The sequence below is a fragment of the Macaca thibetana genome, chromosome 7 (assembly GCF_024542745.1).
Source record: "Macaca thibetana thibetana isolate TM-01 chromosome 7, ASM2454274v1, whole genome shotgun sequence".
Lineage (NCBI taxonomy): Eukaryota > Metazoa > Chordata > Mammalia > Primates > Cercopithecidae > Macaca > Macaca thibetana.
This window is the reverse complement of record NC_065584.1, coordinates 148,369,443-148,395,051: the sequence shown is the minus strand read 5'-3', so window position 1 is coordinate 148,395,051 and position 25,609 is coordinate 148,369,443. Positions and strand designations below refer to the sequence as shown.

Below are 25,609 nucleotides of genomic sequence, written 5' to 3'. Positions count from 1 at the left end.
TTACAGAAGAGGAAATTGGAGCTGGTAGAGTTTAGTATGTGTTCTGCCAAGTCCTCCAGTTGGTCATCTATCCATCCATCCATTAATTATGAAATATTTTTTATTATTATGTACAAATTATACTGATAGATGCTATGGAAGACACAGGGACAATAGAAGAAACTTAAAACCTTTCAAAATGTGTTCATCTTCAAAATGTATTTTATTGAAGGACATATATTGTTTATTGCTAGAGCATGTAAAACTCATCTGTGTTTCCAATAAGAAGACTTACATAAAAAAAGGAATTTCTGATGAACTCTGTTAATAAAAATGTTTTAAAGTAGTCCATCCTTTCCTCTCAACACTATGGTTGATCTGCATTGAGCTGGAACATTTCCACCAGATGTGGATCAGAGATGCCACCTTGGAGGTTGACTGTGCCACTCTCCCCAGGGCCCTGAGCTTGGCTCTTCTGTAGTAGGAGTTGGCAATACCTGTCCCCATGGGCCTCCCGAGAATTTGAGAATGTAAAATGAGAGGAATCATGTGAAACCACTTTGCAAATCATGAAGTTGCTCTTCAAGGGCTACTTTTATTCACAGAAGGAGTCACTCAGCAGATATTTATTAATTTGTGTTTGCTCATAATACTGCCTTTGCCAAGGTAGGAAAGCAAATTTTCAGCAAAGAGGGTCAGAACCAAAGGAAATGTGGCATGAATATTGGGGTATCTAGGATTCTGTTAAGCAGTGGATTGGGGCCTTGCTGTAATAGTTTCTAAAACAGCACTTCTCAAACTTTAATGTATACATGGATCACCTGGGAGTTGTGTTAACACACAGATTCTGATTCAGTAGAGCTGAGATGAGATCTAAGATTCTACTTTTCTGAAAAGCTCCCAGGTGGAGTCAATGCCGCCCGTCCAACGTTTGAAGAGCAATGCTCTTAAGGGTGTAATTGAGAGGAGAGGAGGGGAAGTACAGCCCAGGGCCCCTAGAATGTGGAGGGGGGCACGCTGCTGACCTATTTGTGCGATAGGGGGAGATTTCCAGAAAGGTCTTCTTGGGAGCTCTGATTGCTGCTTAGTAGCCCCACTTCCTTCCCATCCTCGTCAAGTGGGAAGAGGTTGTTGTCTTCTTAGGCTGTGTATTTGCTATTAATTTTGGAGAGAAAATGTATATTGTGAGTGCTTGAGCCCCATCTGGGGGTAGGAGGAGGAAGGAAGAAGATTACACCATCACATATAGTAACTGTTCTTTGTCAGGCCAAGCTTCTTGGGGAAGCATGGCTGGACTGTGATCTAGAGATAGCAGATTGAGCCAGTGCCTGCCTTCAGCATCTGATGGCGCAGCACAGTGGAATCCAGCACAGACCAGAGTTTTTTGGTTTTTTTTTTTGGGCAGGTAGTGGAGGTGGTTAAAGAGTGTTGAAACCTGGCCAGGTGCGGTGGCTCATGCCTGCAGTTGCAGCACTTTGGGAGGCTGAGGCGGGTGGATCACCTGAGGTCAGGAGTTCTAGACCAGCCTGGCCAACATGGTGAAACCCCGTCTCTACGAAAAATACAAAAATTAGCCAGATGTGGTGGCTCACACCTGTAATCCCACCTACTTGGGAGGCTGAGGCAGGAGAATCACTTGAACCTGGGAGGCAGAAGTTGCAGTGAGCCGAGATCATACCATTGCACTCCAGCCTGGGTGACAAGAGCAAAACTCTGTCTCAAAAAAAAAAAAAGAGGTTGACTCAAGTGTTTTGAAGAAGGGAAGGATTGGGGAGTAAGCAATCAGAGGGTGCCCTCACCACGTTTGTTTTACATTCATCGGACACTTTGTTATCACCTATTCCCAGCTTGCCAGGCTCTGGGCACCGTCATGTGGCTCTCCAGTACCCCAAACACCTCCACTGTGCAGCCATCTTGATCTGCCTTCCCACTGATTACCATCGTTCTCCCCACCCCCAGGATCATGCCTTCTCCCATTACATCGAAATGTCATTTTTTACCCCTGCATACCTGAATTCTGCCAACTGGTAGGGAAGCAGTCGCATTCAGTCATATTAAGGAATACATGGCTACTGATCCAACCAGCTATTAGTTGCATTTTTGTGAGTTGTGACACACAGGGGTTCCTCCCCAGTTCTCTCCTCCCATTCAGAGCCTACGCTTTAGGGAAAACCAGAGGCGTTGTAGAGGTCTCTTTTGCTGTAGATGGTGACACCTCAGGAGTCTGGGTGTGGGGACAAAGTCCAGGTATGCGTGGTGCAGGCGTTTGTTCAGGGAGAAAGGTTTTTTCTACACCATAGCAAGCAGGCCCCAGTAAAAGTGGGAGGCTGTGATGTAAGGGGGAGTTTGCTGTAGCGGTGCGGTTTTTACACAAAGTCCTGTGGAGCAGACCTAGGGGCTGTGTGCGCGCGCGTGTGTGTGTGTGTGTGTGTGTGTAGTAGTAGTAGTCATGGTAGTCAAGCAAGTGCTTTGTATCATCCCCCTTTCAACCAAAGCAAAGATGCTTTGATCTATTTTGTACGTTAAACATCTATGTAAGGTTTATTTGAAAATGTTCTTGACCGGGCGTGATGGCTCATGCCTGTAATGCTAGTACTTTGGGAGGCCGAGGCAGGTGGATAGTTTGAGCCCAGGAGTTTGAGACTAGCCTGGGCAACGTGGCGAAACCCCATCTCTACAGAAAATATAAAAATTAGGCATGGTGGTTGCGTGACTGTGGTTTTACCTACTCGGGAGGCTGAGGTGGGAGGATAACTTCAGCCTAGGAGTTTGAGGCTGCAGTGAACTGTAATTGCGCCTCTGCACTCCAGCTGGGACAACAGAGCAAGACCTTGTCTCAAAAAAAAAAAACAAAAGGCAGGAAAAAAAGCAGTCTTAAGTACAAGAAGACTTAAAAATGGTTGCCTCTGGCAAGCAGAGCTAGGGCAGAAGAGGAATGGGGCAGGGGACTCTTGTTTCCATTGTAAGGCTTTCTGTGCAATCTCATTTTTACTTAACCATGTTTGTGTATATTATTCTGCTAAAAATTTTTAAAATAATGAAAAGGAAAAGATCTCTGCTGATGGAGTAAGTTTGGAAAGCCTAGCTGTTGTAGAAAGACACAGGAATAGGAGTAAGAGACCTGGGGTCCTGGACTGTGTGACTGTGAACTGCTTTGTGACCTTGGGCAAGCTGCTGTGAGTGTTTCCTCAGTTATGAGATGGGAGGGGAGATGATCCTTCCTCTCCCCCGTGGTTTGACCCTGCAGTTCCACGAGAAGCAGCTGTTGGCAGCTGTGGGGGCAGAACTGTCCTCCCAGTCCCCACGTGCTCTGGACAGGCTCGAGTCTGATGCCTGGCCCACGGATAGTCCTGACCCCCAGCCCCAGCTTGGTCAGATCATTCCTGGGCTGGAGAGGAAGAGAGATTTTGACCAAATGAGTTTGCTTCTTACTGGCCTCTGGGATCCATGGGAAAATTCCTCCCAGAACAGAGAGTGACTGCCCAAGAGTGAACGGGCGGGTTTTCAGACAGTGTCCGTGCCATGCTCCCGAGCTAAGTTTACTTTGTGTCAAAGCGCCTAGTGTGTGCTTTGTGGGGGATTGGGAGGTAGAAAATTTCACAAAACAGCTCTGCCCTCGAAGAGCACAGGAGAGTCAATACATAGACTATTTCCTTTAGGAAAGAGAAGGTTTGCGAGGAAGCTGCCTTCTTCCAATATTTGGTGGTTCTTCCGTGGATGGGGACTGCATCTTGTTCATCTTCCTGTTCCCGGTGCTTACGCTCAAAACTCATTATTCAACGAATCCTCATCAAGCACAAATGCACAACAGTGAACAAGCAGCACTGTCCCTTCCTTTCAGGAGACCACAGCCCACAGTGGGATTTGGGGAAGGAGACAGAACAGTGCAGGGCAGGACGAGCTGCAAGGGGGAGGATGCCGAGCTGTGCACACGGAAAGCACCTGCTGTTGTGGCCATGGCAACCTCAGCTTCTCCTGCCTGGGCTTCCCGGCGATTCCCCTGGGTCCCCTCCGGGCATGGGTCCACCCTGCAGGGACCCAGGGAGCCAGAGAGCCTGGTGTATGTGGGAACCCTTCTCTGTGCGTAGGGGAGGCTTGCCAGCCAGGCCCAGCCTCTGGCAGGAGAAACCCCGCAGAGTCCCCAGCCTGGAGGAACAGTGTGGTGGCAGGCGGCCCGAGGGAGACAGTCCATCCTTTGGCTGTCCTGGGACTTGACATGTTGAGACACAACCTGGCTTCTCTCTGTCTGTCCCAGAGGGAGAGCTTGGACCTGCCGTGTCTCAAGATAAGGCAGGAATGTACTTGTCTGGTCAGCCCACGTCCGTGTGGGAGCCCATGACTGCTCTGTGGGCCTGCTTCCCTGAGGATGGAGGTGATTTTCTGGGGTATTGAGGGGCAGGAAAGGGCAGCCTGCACCCATGGGTAAGAATGTCTGCTCTGACCCATGATACTCACTGTCTGACTGCTTCATCCTTCATCAATCAGAAACCATTTTCTCAGCACCAAGGATATGTCAGGCTCTGTGCTGTGTTCTCCAATTCTCAAATTCAGTTTTCTTAACTGACTGTGAGATAAGTGTATTACTTTCATTTCAAAGGCAAGGAAACTGAGCCCAGAGTGCTAAGGATAAAATCCTATTTGTTGGTGTTTACCATGTGCTGGATGCTATTGTGGGCACTTGTGTGGATCAGTGCCTGAAATCGTCATAGCTTATGAGGCGTTTTCATCCTTGTCTCACTGATGATGAAACTCGCCCAGCGTCTCACAGCCAGCTCGTAACAGAACTGGGCTGGAGTTATCCTGGAGTCCTTTCCAGAGACCCCCGCGCCCTCAGAGCACTGCTACTTAACCTCTGCCCCTCTGTGACTTCAGTGTGGGCCATGTGGGTGAGGACAAGGGCAATTGGAGGCAGTTAGTGTGGGAGACTTGATGCGGGGGGCGGGGAGTGTTTCTAGAAGAAAGAGACCATTTTAGAGGCTAGGGTCCATTTTAAATTGCGGCTAAGGCTGGGCATGGTGGCTCATGTCTGTCATCCTAGCACTTTGGAAAGTCAAGGCAGGCAGATCACTTGAAGTCAGGAGTTTGAGACCAGCCTGGCCAACATTGTGAAAACCTATGGCTACTAAAAGTACAAAAATTAGTTAGGTGTGGTGGCAGGCGCCTGTAGTCCCAGCTACTTGGGAGGCTGAGGCAGCAGAAGAATTGCTTGAACCTGGGAGGTGGAGGTTGCAGTGAGCCAAGATTGTGCCACTGCACTCCAGCCTGGGTGACAGAATGAGAATCTGTCTCAAAAATAAAATAAAATAAAATAAAATAAAATAAAATAAATTGCAGCTGGGGTAGACAGAGGACAAATAAATCATGTTGGATATGACACATACCTCTCCTGCACCCTGACAATTAGGCTTGAAGGAAACCTGTCAGGCAGTGCCAAAGCCTGTAATGGCTTAGAGCAGAGTTGGAGGAGTGGGGCAGGAGTGGCAACCCTGAAGGCACCTGGGAGTTGCTAATGGGGGGTGGTGATGACAGAGGAGATGGCACAGCTACACTCTGAGATGCTTGCCTGACAGAGGCTCTGGCGTCTGCTGAGGAGTAGGGCTGGGTGAGAGAGGTGTAGAGGAAGATGTGCTTCTAAGAGGACTTGGACCTGTTCCTTCTGTCCCCACCCAGTCCTCCGTGCTTGTGGGCATAGAGAGGCTGGGTGTGGACCGAAAGCCAAATCCTTTGAGGGTGGGGATGAGGGAATAGGCCACCTGCAAGCGTGGGGGCAGAAGGGAATGGGATGGCACCATTTTATTCCTGTGGGAAATGCTTTTTGCTCTGCAATCAACTTGGCCATTAGGATCGGCTGTAAATGATTGAATGGTCCTCCCTTGGGCAAAGCCTTTCACACTTTGGGACTCCCTTTAGCTGGCTGTGAGATGGGCTAAGTTCTGTCTTGGAAGGCATGCTCTGCAGCTCACTGTATTTCTCCATGCTTGTGTCCTGGAGTGAACGCTGCAGTGATGGCAGCACAGAACCATTTTAGTTCCTCTTGCTCATGCTTGTTAAGAATTTGAGGCACCCTATGATGAGAGGCACATGGATAGAAAGCGAACATAAAAGTAGAAGATCAAAAGCCAGATGTCCTCCAGAAGAGTATGATTTAGCAAATGTGTGATAAGGCCCGGGTGTCTCATTTATTTTTATTTATTTTTAATATTTTTGTGTTTAGAGCTAGGGTCTTGCTCTGTTGTCAGGCTGGAGTGCTGTGGCACCATCATAGCTCACTGCAGTCTCATGTTCCTAAGCTGAAACGATCCTCCCACCTCAGCCTGCTGAGTAGCTGAGACTACAGGCACATGCCACCATGCCTACCTAATTAAAACAATTTTGGGGGGGGTAGAGATGGGATCTCACTATGTTGCCCTGGCTGGTCTTCAACTCCTGGCCTCAAGTGATCCTCCTGTCTCAGCCTTGCAAAGTGCTGGCATTATAGGTGTGAGCCACTGCATCTGGCTGTGCCTGAATATTTAACCAGCTCCCCAAATGATTCTGATATGCCTCCAAGTTTGAGAATCCATGGTGCAAAGGAAGAAGGAGGAAATATACCCAACATCTAGATCATCATAGTTGTTGTCATTTGGTACCAAGATAACAAAAAGGAAATAAGATAGATGATGTCACTTTCATTATCTGAAATGAGGAAGGGTATCACTTTTCCATGGTAGACAAACATCTTTATGGTAATTTCTGAAAAAAAAAGCCAACATGTGAGTCCTACTATAAAGGACACTATACACATGCTGGATAATTTGGGGTCAGGAGAGATGCTTTGCCTCTCTAAAGGGGTCTTGTGCTGGTTGCCTCACAGCTGTGGCCCACCCTGGGGCTACACTCCTGCAGCAGGGCCTGCTCACCTTCCAATGCCATGCCTTACTTTAGTCAGCTCACAGGAGGGACATTGCCCAGAGCAAGAGTGCAGTGACTTTGAGGAAAGGACCGGGGTGGGGGGTGGGGGACAAGGGATGGCAGTGGGTCCCCTGGGCCATGCAGTAAGTTTGAAGGTACACCCTGCATGGAGTGACCAGCAATGTGACCAGCAATGGCAAGAGTCTCACTGAGGCACAGAATCGCTCCCTTCAGAGTAGCCCTAAGACACAGTGGTTGGGTGATGGAGTTAACAGGCAGGAGGAGAAGTGAAGGGGAAAAACTTGTTAATACCATCTGATGCTAAGAAAGACCTATAGCTCCTTTAGACAATAAACCCATAACCACTCTGGCCTATAAGAAAATCAGTTAGGGAAAATCTTTTCAACATAGTTGACAAAAGGTTAAATATCGCGAATACATAAAGAGCTTTTACGAGTAGTAAGAAAAAGGAATAGCTGGGCGTGGTGGCGGGCGCCTGTAGTCCTAGCTACTCAGGAGGCTGAGGCCGCAGTGAGCTATGATTGCGCCACTGTAGTCCAGCCTGGGTTACAGAGTGAGACCCTGTCTCAAAAAGAAAACAACAACTCCATCCTGGCTAACACGGTGAAACCCCGTCTCTACTAAAAAATACAAAAAACTAGCCGGGCGCGGTGGCGGGCGACTGTAGTCCCAGCTACTCGGGAGGCTGAGGCAGGAGAATGGCGTGAACCCGGGAGGCGGAGCTTGCAGTGAGCTGAGATCCGGCCACTGCACTCCAGCCTGGGCGGCAGAGCGAGACTCCATCTCAAAAAAAAAAAAAACAAAAAAAAAAAACAACAGCAACAACAACCAGGGATATATGCAGAGATTTATACACGTGAGTATTTATAACAGTATCATAATGATATTAAAAATTGGAAATGATATAAATGTCCAAAATTGAGAATTTGCTTTAAAAACCATGGTTTACCTGTATAATATGATATTATACAGCCATTTAAAATTAGATATTCAAATAATTTTTAATTATATGAGGAAATGTTAATGATCTATTGTTAAGGGGAGAATTTTTAAAAAGCAGGCTTCAAAATAGTATCTACAGTACCATCCCACTTACATTAAAAAATGAAAAAACAGGCCAGGCAATACCGTGGCTTACACCTGTGATCCTAGCACTTTGGGAGGCCGAGGTGGACGGATCACCTGACATCAGGAATTTGAGACCAGCCTGGCCAACATGGTGAAACCCCATCTCTACTAAAAATACAAAAATTAGCCAGGTGTGGTGGTGGGTGCCTGAGGCAGGAGAATTGCTTCAACCCGGGAGGCGGAGGTTGCAGTGAGCCGAGATGGAGCCACTGCACTCCAGCCTGGGCAACAGAGGGAGACTCCGTCTCAAAAAAAAAAAAAAAAAAAAAAAAAAAGTAAAAAAGATTTTAGTATGTATTGGAAAACATCTGAGGGGGCAGACACCAAGATGATAACAATGGTTATCTCAGGAAGGTGGGGCTAAGGTACATTTTTAGCTTCTTTTTGTGCTTCTCCTTCCTTCCTTCCTTCCTTCCTTCCTTCCTTCCTTCCTTCCTTCCTTCCTTCCTTCCTTTTTTTTAAAAACAGTCTTCTTTTTCTAATTAAAAACAATCAAGAATGTTTTATTTTTAAGTGAGTCTGCCAATGAAGGGCTCCTGCTGCACTGGGGGCCGGCCAAGGATGACGAGGCCCTTTATCACACTTCCCGGTTCTTCAGCTCATATCATCATTTCTACAAACACTGGCTGAATACCTGTTTTGTGCCAGGTGCTGAGCTGGGACCTGTGAGAGTTATAAAGATAACAGCTCTTACTCTCCAGGCTCTTATAGGCTGGCTGATAGTTGAGCACTAAATGAATGCCCAGGTCATTTGTTACAGAAACACTTTTGTGATGTTTGGAGAGTTCAGCATTTTCCTGGCCATGAATATAGTGCCTGAGATCTGCTCTCCTTGCCTGAAGCCCTGGTCCTCCTTTGTCTTTGAAAGTTTAGTTGGCTGACACGTGACAGATCAGTGTCAGTAGCCTGGACCAATGGCTGGGCCCTGTGCGGTAGGAAACCCAGAAACCACCCTGTGTGTCTGTGGAATGTTTCATATGTATTGATATGTCATATGTCACCCACTGACCTGCGTCAGAGACTCTAACAGAGATTGGGTTGAGGACCTGAAAGAGAGAACTTGCTCCAATCCTTCATTTTTGCATGAGGCCCCAAGGGAAAAGGAAGCTTGAAAGTTGGTGGTAGAGCCAGGACTCCTAACCCTGTACTTTGCCCATTCACAGCCCTGCATATCTGGGAGAGGCAAGCAATCTTGGGCATTTTCAAGTCATGGTGAATAAATAAACTTGGGATAAAAAATTCACAAACATTTTGAGAAACAGAGACCATCCATTCTAGATGGCTAAGAGCTGACTATATCAATGAAGAATGAGATTCTTGCATGAAGAATCTCTCAGGCCTTAAGATCCAGGCGGACAGAAGAAAATGGGCAAGAAATAACTGGTTATGATTCGTACACCATCCACATTCACATTACACAGACACACATAGCCCTCTGCAGAGCCACCTATTTAGTGTGAATCTTGGGAAAGTAAAAAGACCTTTCTATCTCCAAGTCGTCCTACCACTTGCCACATGTGTGCCTAAATTTGCCACTATTAAAGCCCCTTCTTGGTCACAAATGGTGTTAAACTGTGAAGGTGTTACTTTGGAGGGAGGCCAGGATAACCCTTAGGAATCCTTTGTCACCTTACATGAATTATGGGAAGGATCACAGGGATGTGGGCCAGGAAGAGGCGGAAAGTTCACAGGAGATGGGCTGGATGCAGGAGAGGGGAGGGAAAGTGGGGAAGGAGGTATTCTAGAACATGAACGGTTTACTTTACCATTTTATGAGGGGTAATCCTGTACCCCCACAGTAATAGGAGAGCCTCAAACCATCCTGGATATTCCCATCTTCCTTCTGCAGTCTTTCCTGCGTGGCAGCACAAGCTTGGGTTTAAGGTATTATCCTTTGATTCTGTCTCCTGGGCTTTGCCCAGACTATGGGCTTGGCTGGCATTTCTAGGAGAGAGCAAACTGACCTGTTCTGTTGAAGTTCTTTTGTTACCCAAACATACATCTGACTCTCAGGAACTCAGGTGGTGGGAAGGACGCCTGACCCAACTGAGCACGACTGGCCCCTTGACTGCTTGTTCTCTCCTTTCCTGTGCTCCCATGAGGAGGAAAGGAAAGGGCAGGTTCATCTTGCTGATGTATTTCCTTGAGAAAGCGGCCACAACCTGATAGGGAGGGAGTGAAGGTGAGAGGTTAGTCAGGGCCTCCACGGAATGAAGCGTTTGTGTATCACTCCCTGCCTCTCCAGCTGTTGCAGATATTTCGTTCATGCCCAGGCTATATTTCCTTTTCCTCTGCGTTTGTCTAATCTCTGCAATAGACTATATAAGCCTTTTGAGTTGTGGGGTGTGTCTTGTTTACAGCACTTAGGACGATGATCAGTAAATGAGAGACAGATGGATAGGTGAGTGGACAGTTAGGAGGATGCATGGGTGGATGGTTGGGTGAGTTCCTTCCAAGCCCAGCATTTCCTCAGTGACCTACATCATGTTTAGTGTCTAGAATCTAGACTCTAACTAGGGAAATATCAGAGGATAGTGAACTCTATTTTCAGTGAAAATCTTTCTTTACATAGCCAAGTCAAAATTTAATTGAGCCTAACTTATTTCAGGTCCTAGACTTGCAGGCTTGAGCCCATTTGACAACAGCATCAAAATGTACATAAGTTAAAAAATAGTTGTCATCCTTTAACCCGACTTGGCCCTGCTAAATGATTCCTTCCTTTTTGTGCCTTAGTTTTTCTGAACCCCTGTCCCCTGCAAAAAAACAAAAAATGTCTAGAGGAAGGAAGTTAGTCTGTAGGACCTGGGAACGAAACAGGCCAGTCCATAAAAGCAGCTGCTGCAGGCCCATACAGAGCAGCCACCTGTGACTTTGTGGACGGGGCCATTTACGGGTCAGGAGTCAGTTGCCTGGAGACTCTGGCTCCTGGCGCTTAGCCTACATGTGCTCCTCACCGCTGACCCTGAGTTCGGCTTGGTTGGAGTGACTTCCTAAAAGACTAGATAGTAATACTGAGAAGCATCTGCATTTCTGTTTTTCATTTTCACTGATGGTTTGAAACTTCTTTGGGATCATCTAGAGCATGCTGTGCTTCCATGCTATAGAGCAGTACTTCTCAAACTGTGTTCCCTGGAGCTTTTGGGGTTCCATGAAGCCCCTTTAGGCCTCATGGGTGGGGGCGGTCAGTGGGTGGGCTCTGGGTGCCTCTCCAAAAGAAGCACAGCTTTTAATCTGTTTTACATATTGGACTTCGGTGAAAGATTTGAGAGAGGGTTCCACACCTCAAATTTCAAGGGACTGGAAAGACAGTAGCAACGAGGTCAGGGAGGGGAAACAGCCTCATGAAATGGGGGGCCTGGGTCATTAGCTGGGAGAAGAGTCCTATTGGGCAGCCCTGTGCCCTCTTCTGTTTGCAGGTTCTTGGCTGGCATTTCTGTTGTTCCAGACTCTCCACCTGCTGCTGACTTTGCTGCTGCTCCCTGAGTGTTTCTCACTCCTGTCTTGCCCGTCTAGGTCCCTGTGCACTGCCCACCTGGCTTTGGTAAACTTTTCCTCCTTACCCTTGTCTCTCTGGCCTAAAACCCTGACCTGTTTCCTGCTCCGACCTCGGATAACATTATGTTTCTTCACTCTGTTTTGGTTTCCTGAATATCTGGTCCCTTGCTTGCTCTGACCTTGGGGAATGTGTCCCCAAGTGTTTTCTGCCTGTTGTTCATAGGATTTGGAGTGGCCTGGCTGGAAGATGGATGTGCTGGGAAAGGGTGGGAGATAAGGACAGGGTCAGCCACAGAGGCTCCACAGTGGAGCCTGGCCAGGCAGAAGAGTAGGGAGGGGGCTCAGTGACACCATCCCCAAGCAGGCTGTGGCTGTGGGATGTGGGTGGGGGTCCTTCGGGATCAGGCTGACCTGGTTCTTGTGGACTACAGCTTTGAGCTGCTCCTGCCTTTGAGACACATTGGCTGAAGGTCCTTGGCTGGAAGTTCCTAAGCATTATCCCTGCCCTGTGGCCCTGAAACCTCACAGGGTAATTCCAGAGGAATCGCGGCTCATTGTTCTCCAGAGAGGAAAGAGGAACTGCGGTGACTGTGGTGGGGAAGCAGGAGGAGGAAGCCAGTCTCCACGACCCTCTGCTTTGGAACACTTCCCATTTGGTTCTATCACCTCTGGTGGCATCTTGTCCCTCAGCTGGGACCCTGTGTTCTCTGCAGCACTGCCTCATTTCCACCTTGAGAGACTGGCGACTTAAGGGCACGTCACTCAATTTGTGGACACTTTAGAGTCGACTAAGAGAGGGAATGAGGTAGACCCACTCAATCCATAGACTTTTCTTTTTTTTTTTCTTTTTTTGAGATGGAGTCTTGCTCTGTCATCCAGGCTGGAGTGCAGTGGTGTGATCTCAGCTCACTGCAACCTCCACCTCCCAGGTTCAAACGATTCTTGTGCTTCAGCCTCTCGAGTAGCTGGGACTACAGGTGTGCACCATCACACCTAGCTAATTTTTGTATTTTTAGGAGAGATGGGGTTTTGCCCTGTTGGCCCAGGCTGGTCTCAAACTCCTGACCTCAGGTGATCCTCCTGCCTCCCAAAGTGCTGGGATTACAACAACCACACCCAGCCCATAGACCTTTGAAAGCCTCTAGCAGCTTGGCCCTGGTAGTTGACAGAACAAGTCTGGTTGGCTGTGGCTTACCACAGAGGGTGAGGGTGAGTGGACAGTGGGAGTGGTCTACCTTGATGCAGGCTGTTAGGGGTGCATTTCCTTTTGAGAATTTAAAACCCATAATAGGCCTGGCGCAATGGCTCATGCCTGTAATCCCAGCACTTTGGGAGGCTGAGGCAGGCAGATCACTGGAGACCAGGAGTTCAAGATCAGCCTGGCCAACACAGTGAAACCTCATCTCTACTAAAAATACAAAAATTAGACAGGCATAGTGGTGCGCACCTGTAATCCCAGCTACTTGGGAGGCTGAGGCAGGAGAATTGCTTGAACTTGGGAGGTGGAGGTTGCAGTGAGCCGAGATCGTACCACTACACTCCAGCCTGGGCAACAGAGCAAGACTATGTATGTATGTATGTATGTATGTATGTATGTATGCATGCATGTATGTATAAATAAAACAAACTGATAATAAAATCGAGTAAAAATCAGTCTGCTTTTTACTATCACCACATGCCAGCAATTCAAAACAATGTCAAATACTGTTCTCTTCTGGGATTGGCCCCTCTCCTCACTACTTGATACACACTGCTGGTCAGTTACCTCAAGAGCCTCACTGTAACTGGAGTCAATGACGTGGATCTGTGTCCTAGCCCTGTTCCCTGGCCCAACTGCCAAGTCACTTTACTTCTCTAAGCCCAGTTTTTTCTCTCTTTTTTTAAATTGACTTTTTTAAGAGACAGAGTCTTGCTTGTCGCCCAGGCTGAAGTGCAGTGGTATGATCATAGCTCACCGTAGCCTCAAACTGCTGGGCTGAAAGTCATCCTCCCACCTCAGCACCCTGAGTAGCTGGGACTGCAGTTTGTGCCACCTTGCCTGGCTCTTTTTTTTTTTTTTTGGAGACAAAGTCTCACCCTGTCACCCAGGCTGCAGTACAGTGGCATGATGTCAGCTCACTGGCACCTCTGCCTCCTGGGTTCAAGTGATTCTCGTGCCTCAGCCTCCCAAGTAGCTGGAATAATAGGCTTGCACCACCATGCCTGGGTAATTTTTGTATTTTTAGTAGAGACAGGGTTTCACCACATTGACCAGGCTGGTCTCATACTCCTGGCCTCAAGTGATCCCCCTGCCTCAGCCTCCCAAAGCACTGGGATGACAGGTATAAGCCACCATACCTCTCCAGTTTTCTTATCTGTGAAATGGAACTAAAAATGATACTTGCAAATATTAAAAAAGAGAATGAATATGAAGTTAGCTCATTAAGAGAAAAGCTGACCAGGTGCGGTGGCTCAAGCCTGTAATCCCAGCACTTTGGGAGGCCAAGACGGGCGGATCACGAGGTCAGGAGATCAAGACCATCCTGGCTAACACGGTGAAACCCCATCTCTATTAAAACAAAACAAAACAAAACAAAACAAAACAAAAACTAGCCGGGCGAGGTGGTGGGCGCCTGTAGTCCCAGCTACTGGGGAGGCTAAGGCAGGAGAATGGCGTAAACCCGGGAGGCGGAGCTTGCAGTGAGCTGAGATCCAGCCACTGCACTCCAGACTGGGTGACAGAACGAGACTCCATCTCAAAAAAAAAAAAAAAAAATTAGCCAGCCATGATGGCGGGTGCCTGTAATTCAAGCTACTCATGAGACTGAGGCAGGAGAATCACTTAAACCCAGGAGGTGGAGCTTGCAGTGAGCTGAGATTGTGCCACAGCACTCCATCCTGGGCAACAGAGGAGACTCCGTCTTGGAAAAGCTGGATATAAATGTTGTAATGTTTACATTGCTTTACAAGATCTATCCCATGGTGTGATATTTGGGTCATGCCCTGGTTATTCACCCTTGACAGTGAAGAATTTGGGGGGTGGGGATTAGGCCAGGCTCCTCCATGAACCTTAAGAACTAAGGTTGGGGACATTTCTGAGCACTGAGAAGCTGTTCTAGCTGTACCCGTTTTCATTTGAGTCCTGGGCAGACAACTAGAGAGCCCTTATGAGGTGCCACCTGGGGGCCTGACAAGTTTGGGAATGAGGCCCATCTGCCGGTGACATTGATGTTGACACAGCCCACTCATCCTCCCGGGTGCTGAGTGAGTGCGGAGCTGAGTCCTCTGCCTGGGAAGAGGAGTGTGTTCCTGACAGAATTGCAGGAGAGTGCTGGCAGAAGCGGGATGTTTTCTGTATCTTGCGGATTTACTGTCCCTCACGAAACCATCCTACGTGACTTTTGCAAGCCAGCCTCAGGCACAGAGTTCCCACCTACCCACGCCTCATACTCTTCTGCAAGGTTGGATGGTAAAGTCCTATCTCAGACATCACCCCATGATTTCCCAAACAACCCTGGGAAGTGGGCAGGGCAGGTGTTATTGTCCCCACTTGACGAAGAAGGAAACTGAGGCCCGGGGAGTTGAACAGGCTGCCCAGGGTCCTGGCTCGTTAGTGGTAGGGCTCTGACTAGACTCCCAGTCTCCTGACACCAGCCCAGAGGAATTTGGAGAGTGAAGGGAAAGGGCTTCATTCCTGTTTAGAGTTGTCCCAGGCTCTTTGGAGCTTTCTGACAGGAAGCTTTCTAAGGTGAGACCTGAGGTGGCAGGTGGAGAAACATGAACTGAAAAGGCAGCTCCTTGTCAAGCCCATGAAATTTTGATAGCAGGTTAGGACCAGGAATCGGGCCTCCTACCAGCCCCGTGCTGCAGTAGACCATGCATAGGTATTGATTGTTGCTACGGTGGGGCAGAGATACTAGAATATGTGTGCTTTGCATGTGTATACCAGATCCCAGTATTCCCATCGTTTTTGATTTAGTGTTAGCAACGACCTTCATTAGAGGTTGAATTGCTCCCCTCTGCTCCCTTCCTGGATGACATTCTGGGTGGCTCTGTCCTAAAGTGGACAGGCCCTTGCCTCCCACCCATCATCCCTGTAGCCTAGCTGGTGACTTCTGCACTGTGGGGCCTCAGCTTCTGGCTGCAGAGCCTTCTGTATGCAGACAAGGGCCCGTTGCTATCACAGTCTTCACCTGCCCTTGGGTTGGCTGGGCCCTCTGATGGGCATACTAGAGCCACCTCAGGTTCTGCTTTTGTGCGACTGCTGAGTACGGTGGGCAGGGAGTGCCTGACTACAAATTTTCACTCCTGTTATCCTCCAAAAGCTAACGTAATCTTCTGTCTTGATTTGCAGATTCATAACACAGCGGTTAGACTGGTGAAGCCCTCAAGGAAAAATCATGCTGATGGGAGACAACCCCTCCCCTCTGATTCCCTTTCTTTACTCCTTTCCTGAGGTGATCAGATCAGAGAACTACGGGGAAGTGTAATACTGAAAAGGAGGAACTAGTATGAGTAACAGTGGTGTAGTTTCTTCATTTGTGAAATGTAGATAATCAGAAAGCTGTCGTAAGTCAATGCTTCTCAGCCCTGGCTGCATGTCAGTTACCCAGCGGGCTTTTAAATAACCCACACCTTCAGGCCCAAAGCCAGGAGGTCAGAATCTCTCAGGGTGAGACTTAAACACTAGGAATATTAAAATTCGCCAGGCAATATCAATGTGTGGCCTGGGTTGAGAACTACTGCTCTAGGATTAAAGGAGTTGGCTAATTGCTTGGAATAGAGATATTTTCACATCTGGCTGTGCATGGGAATCATTGGGGGTGGGGAGTGGGGGAGGGATAGGGTGGTGCTTTTAAAATTAAACTGAAGCTGGGTGGTGTGGCATGCACCTGTGGTCCCAACTACTAGGGAGGCAGAGGTTGGGGGGATTGCTTGAGCCCAGGAATTTGAGGCTGCAGTGAGTTATGATCACACCACTGCACTCCAGCCTGGGCAGCAGAGCCAGACCCCATCTCTAAAAATAAATAAAATTAAACCAATTCCCTGGTTTCACATTCTAGACCATTTGAATCAGTGACTTACATCTCTGGGTGTCTCTTGCTCAGCGTTTGTATGAACCACTTGTGAGTACCATGGGCCAACATTACAAATATTTCCAGTCTTCACAACTTTCTAGCAGGGAATCCTGATTCCTGTTTGACAGATGAGCAAATCTATGTTTAGAGCAGGTGAAAGCATAAGTCCCTGAGGCCAGGCCTGTCTGACCTTGAAGCCTGGGGGCTGGGTCTGGTGGAGGGTGTTCTCCGCTCTTCTGGAAACAGCCCAAGGAGTGGGGGACACCAGCCAGCGGCCTTGGCTCCCTCTGAGGCTCCCCTCCACAGGTTGAGCAGAAGGCTGTGCCTGAGTGAAGACAGGTGAGATGAGTGGTGGTGTGTGGTATTCGGCGCTATCTTAGTCACCCACTCTTAAAATACCTCCGTTTGGAGAGGGGAAGATGCCTGTGCAGTGGGCCTGCTGCGGTCACCACTCGTTGCCACAGCTGTCTTGCAGAGAGAAAACTCAGGCAGGAAAGCAAACACTCATTTGCTTTTTGAGAGTTTGGGGAATTTTTCAGGCATGCGATATGGAAAAAAATGCCTCTGTTTCCCTCATAAGACAAAGGGGAAACAATGTCAAGGTGGCCTGAAATGTTTGGCTCTAGTTTGCAAAAGCTTTTCTGCCCCTTCACAAGTCCTAAGGCTGTCAACACAGTGTGGGGCTGGGAGCTGGGGGATTTGGATGCCAAGCCAAGCCCTGCGCCACCACCTGTGTTCTCTGTAAACCTAAGTGTATCCCTTACCACCCTTAAGCTTTGCTTTCCCCACCAGTCAAGTAGGAGCTCAGGAATTCTGTGACAAGGTCACAGGGACTCTGAAATGCCAGGCCCTGTCAGCAGCCACTTGAGGTGTCAGAGGGAGAGGAGAGGCATGTGGCTGTCTTGACACTGAGACTCAGAGCCACCTGGGCCTGGAAGTTCGGTCAAGTGTTTGTTGGCACCTACCAAGGCACCCGCTGTCCTCAAGGTCCAGAGTGGCTCCAAGAGACCATATGTGTTAGAGATCACACTGAATGTGTTCACTCTGGCTCTGGGAGGCCTGGCTCCACTCCATCTGCGTCAGCCCCTAGTGTGTGGACATTTCAGAGCCAATATTTGGAACTGAAATAGCTGAAACTTTAGAGTCAGTGGACGATGTAAGATAAATTTGGCTCCACAAAGCATTCTCTGCCCAGTCCCGCCCCCAGGGTCTTCTCTCTCCCCAGAGCTCCATCTGTACCTATTGTCTGTGCCTTTGGTCCCTGCCCAGTAGTGCCCAGCACAGATCCTGGCACAGAGTGGATGCCCAGACAGTGTTGAGTGAATGGAGGTTGAGGGGATGGAGAGATGCATGAGTTTGTGTTTGGGAACGTCTCTGAAGTGGCTGCCATAGAATGCTATGTAAGTGTTAGTCTATCTATCTGTTGCTTGCTCAACTTGACTTCGTTGTTGTTATTGCCACTCTGGGTATTTTGAAGACTGTCTCACTGAGGATGATGCTAATGATGGAGTGGTCCAGATGCAGTGCTATTTTGCTGTTTTCTGCCGGTTGGGGCAAATATCCCAAGCATTTCCTTGTATGTAGCTTTTACCCCAGAGCCACTAAGAGCGTACCTCATAAGTCTGGAGTCTGCTGGCCTCTTATTAAGCCATTAAGCTGAACTAGAAAACTTTCTCAGTTACCTAAGCAGTGGGTATTTTGAGTGGCAAGAAAACGTGGGACAATGATGGCAAATGGCAGTAAGGGGATGGGAGGACCCCTGGGCAAGATGGCCACTGGAAAGTCTCTGGGGACTTAGATCAGCTCCTGCTGGTCACTGAACTGAGGTGCAGAAGCAGGTGGTTGGTGCCCTTCCCTGTGGGGAGGACCCCTGGAGCACTCCGGGAAGCTGGCTCAGGGCTGCCTGCTGCTCTGCCATGGACTCCATTTCATGGTTGCTGTCTCTGTCCCTGGAGTGAGGGGTTTCTGAGCCCAGCCCTGGGTGCTAGTGCCTGAAGGGGACTAATAGTGGTCTAGACTGCTCTAAACTATCTCAGAGGCTTTGTGGACAGCTGATTGGGTATCTGACTTTGAGGCTTGGCTTTGCCATTAACTTTGCGATGACCTCAGGTGAGTCACATGACCTATCCTTATGCCTCAGTTTCCTGATTGTACAACTCTCTGTTTATACCAAGTCCTCTGACTGTGATGCTCCCCCACTATGGTGATTAACCTTGTTAGGTTGCCTCCTCTCCTCTCCAAACTCCACCCAAACCTGGATCCCCACCAGCCCAGTCTGCTTATGGACATTGTGATTTCATCTGGTGGATCCTAGACTTGGGTTCTAGCTGAGACTTTGCAATGACAAGACTGTGTCACCTGATCAATAACCTTTCTGGGCCTCAGTGTTCACCTCTGTACACTGGGACTGACAATACTAACATTCATTCCTCATAGAAGGAATGGACAGAAGGGAAGCCCAGTCCCCGCCGCATCTCAGCCACAGGTTGTCATCCAGGTGGGGATGCAGACTGGTGGCGTGATTTGTCCTGTCCTGGCAGAATCACTCAGAATTTGTGTGACCTGGTAGCTGACAGTGGGGTCACTTCCCCAGTGACCACAGTGACGACCTCATTTTGTGGGTCTGTGTCCCCACAGTGGCCAGTTTGCCATCGTGAAGAAGTGCCGGGAGAAGAGCACGGGGCTTGAGTATGCAGCCAAGTTCATCAAGAAGCGGCAGAGCCCGGCGAGCCGGCGCGGTGTGAGCCGGGAGGAGATCGAGCGGGAGGTGAGCATCCTGCGGCAGGTGCTGCACCACAACGTCATCACGCTGCACGACGTCTACGAGAACCGCACCGACGTGGTGCTCATCCTTGAGCTGTGAGTGGGGTCCCCAGGACCTACAGGGTTAGGGGGCAGCAGGGGCAGGCAGGGCGGTGGAAGCTCCAGTCACAGGCCCCAGGGGGCAGCAGCAACCAGGCCTAAGCTTAGCCCAGAGGAGGTGAAGTCAGTGGTGGGCAGATCTCCTCTGCCTGAGTTACCCCCATCCTCCTCCTGAAACTGAGCCAAAGGAGGGGCAGGTTTGCTGAGTAGCAGGGGCAGAGGGCAATGGCCTAAGTCTGGCTTTCACTGGATCCTGGAGATCAAAGGAAAGAAATGACTGCACTGGGGTCTTTTCTCGGCTGGAGAAGCATGTGGGAGGGTGAGGGGGATGGAGGATGGGGTGGGGCCAGGGGAGGCTGTCAGGGAGGGATGTGTACTATGAAGAGGGGAAGTACAAACATCTCCAGGCTCTGTGAAGCCCTTCTCCAGCCCTTTCCGGGGGAAAGTCCACTGCATTTGTGCTGTGATTGACACCTTTATTGTTATAATAACAGCTATTATTTAGAGAGTCCTACTGTAAGCCAAGAATTTGCTAGGTGCTTTGTATCTGTCATCTTGTTCAATCTTTAAAGACTATGATGAGGGAAATGTCTTACTAATGCAGACAGGTTATTTTATATTCATTGTGCAAGCCAAGTACTCGGTACCTTGTTTAATACTCATAACGACGCTGTCACACAGATACTCTTATTATCCCCATTTTACAGACAAGAACACTGGCAGGCCAGGTCACTTACAAGATCCTATAGCCAGGAAGTGGCAGAACCAGGACTTGAGTCCACACGGCTTGTTCAGACAGCTATGAGTGTGAGGCGGGTTGGCCTTATGCTGGCTTAGCAGAGGAAGACCTCACAGTGTATGATGGAATTTGGATAGATGAGCCCAAGACTCTAGGGGTTAGCTGGCCACCCTGTATCCTCCTGGGCAGGTGGGGCTCTGACACACAATAGAGTTTGAGTTGGGTTGTGGCACAAGTTACAGTGGCTGTGTCCAGACAAGCAGCAAGGCCTAGGTAAAGAATGTTCTGGCCTGGTGCCGTGGCTCACACCTGTAATCCTAGCACTTTGGGAGGCCAAGGCAGGCAGATCATGAGGTCAGAGTTTGAGACCAGCCTGGCTAACAGGGTGAAACCCCGTCTCTACTGAAAATACAAAAATTAGCCAGGCGTGGTGGCAGGTGTCTGTAATCTCAGCTACTTGGGAGGCTGAGGCAGGAGAATTGCTTGAACCTGGGAGGCGGAGGTTGCAGTGAGCCAAGATTGCATCACTGCACTACAGCCTGGGTGACAGAGCAAGACTCCGTCTCGGGGGAAAAAAAAAGAATGTTCTAAGGCTCATAAGCATGTATGCACCTTCCTGGTAGTGGGAGTGATAGAATCTCTCAGGAATCCCTGATTTTGTGCCCTTGGGCAAGTCACCTCAATTCCCTGAGCTTTAGATCTCATCTGTAAAGCAGGCAGCCATCCTTAACCTGCCTACAGACTGGGGGGACCACCTGACATTTGAGATCATTCTAATTTGAGAACTATGCTCTGGTATGGGCAGGATATAGATTTAAGTAGCAGATGGGCATTTGCATACTCTCGCATTTGATTCTTAAATTATCCACCTCAGTGTTTAAATGTATAGAATTGCCTGTGCTTTTCCCTTCACTAGCTCCCAGTGTCCTCCATGTTTCTCCCATGGACCTCCCAGCTGGTTGGATTACTGGATGCCTGTCCTGCCTGACCCAGAGAGAAGCTGAGGGTCAGCAGTCGGCATCCTGATTCCCAGCAGAGAGTGACAAGCGCACCTTGCTGGAAAGGCCTAGCCACTTCTTAAAAATCTATTTTGGGGGGGAAAAAAAAACTAAGCCGGAATGGAAAAGAAATTACATTTATAATCCTACAACCCAAACGCAGCTATTTATGTTTTTCTGTGGTTCCTCTCAATCTTTATCTATTTGTATACAATCATTGTACTTGTATAATTTCCTGCTCTACTTTTTCCCTCAGTTAACATAATTCTAAAAATTGGCTTTTCTCTTTTAACTGACAACGTTTCACTGAATTGCACACCAGTATTTCCCTTGTCTTAGTCCATTTTCTGTGGCTTGTAATAGAATATCTGAAACTGGTTAATTTATAAGGAAAATGTATTTATTTCTTATAGTTATGGAGGCTGAGGAGTCTGAGATTGAGGGGACACATTTGATTAGGACCTTCTTGCTAATGGGGACTCTCTACAGAGTCCCCCAAGGCAGCCCAGTGCATCACATGGTGAGGGGCAGAGCGGGATATCTCAGTTCTCTCTTCTTCTTCTTCTTATATAGCTACCAGTTCCATCCATGATAACTCATTAATCCATTAACCTATTAATCCACTAATGCATGAATGGATTAATCCATTCATAAGGACAAAGTCCTCATAACCCAGTCGTTTCTCTTTCTTTGAGATAGAGTCTCGCTCTGTCTTCCAGGCTAGAGTGCAATGGCACGATCCTGGCTCACTACAGCCTTTGCCTCCTGGGTTCAAGCTATTATCCTGCCTCAGCCTCCCAAGTAGCTGGGATTACAGGCACCCACCACCACACCCAGCTCAATTTTTGTAGTTTTAGTGGAGACGGGATTTTGCCGTGTTGCCCTAGCTGGTCTTGAACTCCTGACCTTAGATGATCCGCCCGCCTTGGCCTCCCAAAGTGCTGGGATTACAGGCGTGAGCCACCACACCCTGACCCAATCATGTCTCAAAGGTCCCACTGCCTAATACAGCCACATTGGGGATTAAATTTCAAAAGTTTTTCAATGCGAGTTTTTTTTTTTTTTTTTTTTTTTTTTGTAGGGCACAGTTTAGTCAAGGCTGGAGTGCAGTGGCCGGATCTCAGCTCACTGCAAGCTCCGCCTCCCGGGTTTAGCATTCTCCTGCCTTATAGCTGGGTTGGACACATGGTTTTTATTTCCTAGCTTTTAACCATTACAAATTTTACTGATAAAACAACTTTTTTCTCAAGATCTTCCCCTTTTCTTTTTAATTAATCCTTTCAGCAGAGTCCCCAGGATTTAGCTAAACACCAGGAATGGGATGACTAGGCCAAAGGCTGACATTTTTGGGACTCAATATCCTCGCTTTTCAAAGATGGTCCTGGTTAACCATTACCACCACAGCGTAGGAGTGTTGCTGTGTGCCTGCGGCCCTGCCAGCCCTGGGTCATTTGTTTTGAAACGTGCTTCATTATTTATTGATCTTTATAGCTATAAATCGATACTTTATTATTGTAACTGGCGTGTCTTTAATTGCTGGGGAAATTGCCTGCTCCTTCCTGTTTGTAGAAGCCTAGGAGTCGGTGGCAGGGGTGTGGCAGGTGATGCTCTTGAGATGTCCATGTTTTTTCCAACAGGGCTCATGGTCAGCCAGTTATGTGCCAGCTTCTTGTGAGCTCAGGTGCACCATCCGTAACATCAGTTGTCACGCTGGTGCTCCCATGACTTGCTTGGGCCTCTGTGCTTGTTAGTTCTGTCCCATTTCTGTCTCCCCCTTCACTTCCAAGCTGTCTCATTGTTCTCAGGGTGCCTGTCTATGGATTGCTAAGAATTTATGAGATTGGAGAAGACGCAAGCGTTCTAAGACTTGCCTAACCCATGTATGGCCAGGGTCTGAGAGGGAGGACCTCCCAGGAGAGGAGTTCCTGGGCTTTTGTTTTGTTTGTTTGTTTTTGTTTTTTGAGATGGAGTCTTGCTCTGTCACCCAGGCTGGAGTGCAGTGGCGTGATCTCGGCTCACTGCAGTCTCACCTCCCAGGTTCCAGTGATCCTGATGCCTTAGCCTCCCATGTAGCTGGGACCACTGGCATGTGCCCCCCGCCTGGCTAATTTTTTTGTATTTTTAGTAGAGGTGGGGTTTCACTTTGTGGCCAGGCTGGTCTCGAACCCCTGGCCTCCAGTGATCCACTTGCTTTGGCCTCCCAAATTGCTGGGATTACAGGCATGAGCCACCACACCCGGCCTCATGGGCTTTTGTGCTTAGACTTAGTGACTCCTGTTAGGCTGGTCAGAAGTCTTCGGCCTCCTAATAAATTAGTGGGTTTGCCCAGTGAGTGTTAGTATCCACCTGCTCAGTTGAAAGCTGCCCGGTTGCAGGTTTTATGAATGAGTCTACCCTGATCCCACTCCCCCTCTCAGCAACTGTTGTCTGGTGCAGGGCTTCCTCCTGCTCTCTGCTAAAGTGGCCAGCACTAGGAGGATATGCCTGGCCCTGATCCCTTTCAGCTGTTATTATCCCATCTGTGACCTCCCTAGAAGCAGCTACCTCTGGTTATGACTATTGAAGGCAGGACTGGGAAGGATTTTATTGTCCATGTAAGTTGACTTCTGTATGGGGTGTAGAATATATTAAAAAATCTCAGTAGCTTAACTCATGTCACATGTGGAACTAGTCCTGAAAAATGTAAGTCTCCCTGTGAAGGTCGGGCCGGCCTCCCATCACAAGCCCCTGACTGCTCTGGGACCTCCTTGATTCCAAGCCTCTGGAAAGCAATACTGCAATGCTTGCATACCAGAGAACTGCTGGCAGAGTGCTCCAGGGTGGCAGTGATGCTTCCCAGGTTCCCGAATTGAGCCCAGCTTCCTGGGCCCAGCAGCTCTGGCAGCATTTTCCCCCCGTCGCTGCCTGTGCAGGTCATTCATGTATACATTCCCAGAAGAGTCTGAAAAGCTTTTCCAGCAGGCATGCCACCCTGCAGGGAGGAGGGAGGCAAAGGTCAGATTTGCAGGAAGGGGATGATCCTGGGAACACTAGGAGAAGAGATGAGGCCAAGTCGTTAGGCTTTGTTTTTCATCTTAAAGAGATGTGGGATGTAAGAGGAAAGAAACTTGGAAGGAGATGGGGCGTGGCTCCAGGGCAGAGGTCTTAGAGGCTAAAGAAATGACACCCAGGCTCCTTGATTAGGCTTCGAAAAGAGGTGACTGAGCATTAATGTGAATGTCCCAGCCTGGGTATCCAGGGCCTAGACGGTGGCAGGTCATCAGCCTCTCACCTTTCTGAGTTTCTGGGGGAGATTCTAGGGAACACAGTGGCTGTTCCCTTCTTCATCCCAAGGAGACCATGTCTCTCACCACGTCTCCTGCCCAGATCCCACCTTCAAACAGATGACTGATTACTGCCCCCCAAAGTCCTCACTCAACCCAAGCCTTCATGTCAGTGGCTTTTGGGAATGCTAAGCTAAGAAGCTTTTACATTGATGCAGCATTTTATTTAAAGTAGGAATTGTAGGGTTATTATTTATTTAGATATTCGCCCGAGGTCACAGGCCCACACAACCTGGCAGGGGCTGGCAGACTAAGTGTGGAGCTGGGTTCTTTGTGTTTCAGAGGGGGCACTGCAGATGTGAAAATTTGCAGAGGGCTCTGGACAGGTCTTTCACAAATACCAAGGCTTCACTGTCTATATGATACAGAACATTCTACATCATGTTATTTTTAGTGTTTTATTTCTTTCCTTGTTCTTTTATTCACCAAACTTCTATTGAATGTCTTTCTTGCTGTGGAAGCAAAAATAATCTAGCTGGGGAGAGAGAAAGGTAGATAGTGAAGCCCACTGTGATGAGAGCATGGATGCAGCAGAACAGGGATGTCAGAGGACTGCCCAGTGCCTAGGGCTGCTTCAAGGCTTTCCGTTTTGCATCAGCACCTCAGCCTTTGTAATGTGGAAGGATTGTGGTGAGAGGGACATGTGGTGAACTGGGGCTGGGAAAATCTGGGTCTAAATCCTGGTCCTGCCACTTACTAGCTATGTGATCTTGGGCAAGTCCCTTGCTCTGCTGAGACCTCAGTTTTCTCGTCTGAGAATGAGGATGCCCTCCGGGTGGATATCAAGCTCAAGTGAGGGAATGTTTGGGAAAGCACATTGCACTGGTGGCAAACTTCAAATAAACTCTAAATCAAGCCCCCTTTCACCACTGCCACCCTGATGATGACACCACGTATGGTGTTCATGTCAAGGACTTTATAAAGGATCTCATAGAGATTCCTCTCACTCCCACCCTTACCTCCAAAGTTGGTAATGAAAGCATTTTTTTTCACTCCTGTTTCACAAGAAGAAAAGCTGAGCCCTAGAACTCTCACTTGCCCCACCCCAACGTGAAGATTGTGTCTTTGCTGCTGAAGGATTGGAGCCATCGTCTTGGCACTTTGACCCCAGCCTGC

The 25,609-nt window shown here is 48.5% G+C and overlaps 2 protein-coding genes across 4 annotated transcripts in view; one reads left to right on the top strand and one right to left on the bottom strand.

Annotated features, from left to right (window-relative positions):
- The window catches only part of SNX1 (sorting nexin 1), a 631,233-nt gene that overhangs the window by 137,338 nt on the left and 468,286 nt on the right, over window positions 1-25,609 (bottom strand). The window lies entirely within an intron of this gene.
- The window catches only part of DAPK2 (death associated protein kinase 2), a 140,819-nt gene that overhangs the window by 43,893 nt on the left and 71,317 nt on the right, over window positions 1-25,609 (top strand). Inside the window, exons 1-2 of one of the 3 annotated variants that reach the window (XM_050795994.1) lie at window positions 16,842-17,971; window positions 19,209-19,430. Coding sequence is in view for 1 of the 3 variants with exons in the window: in XM_050795988.1 (XP_050651945.1) it covers window positions 19,209-19,430 (222 nt within the window). In the remaining 2 variants the exon portion in view is untranslated. Of the gene's footprint in view, window positions 1-16,841; window positions 17,972-19,208; window positions 19,431-25,609 lie in introns of those variants that run through there. The other 2 variants (XM_050795988.1, XM_050795992.1) reach the window with 2 other exon arrangements.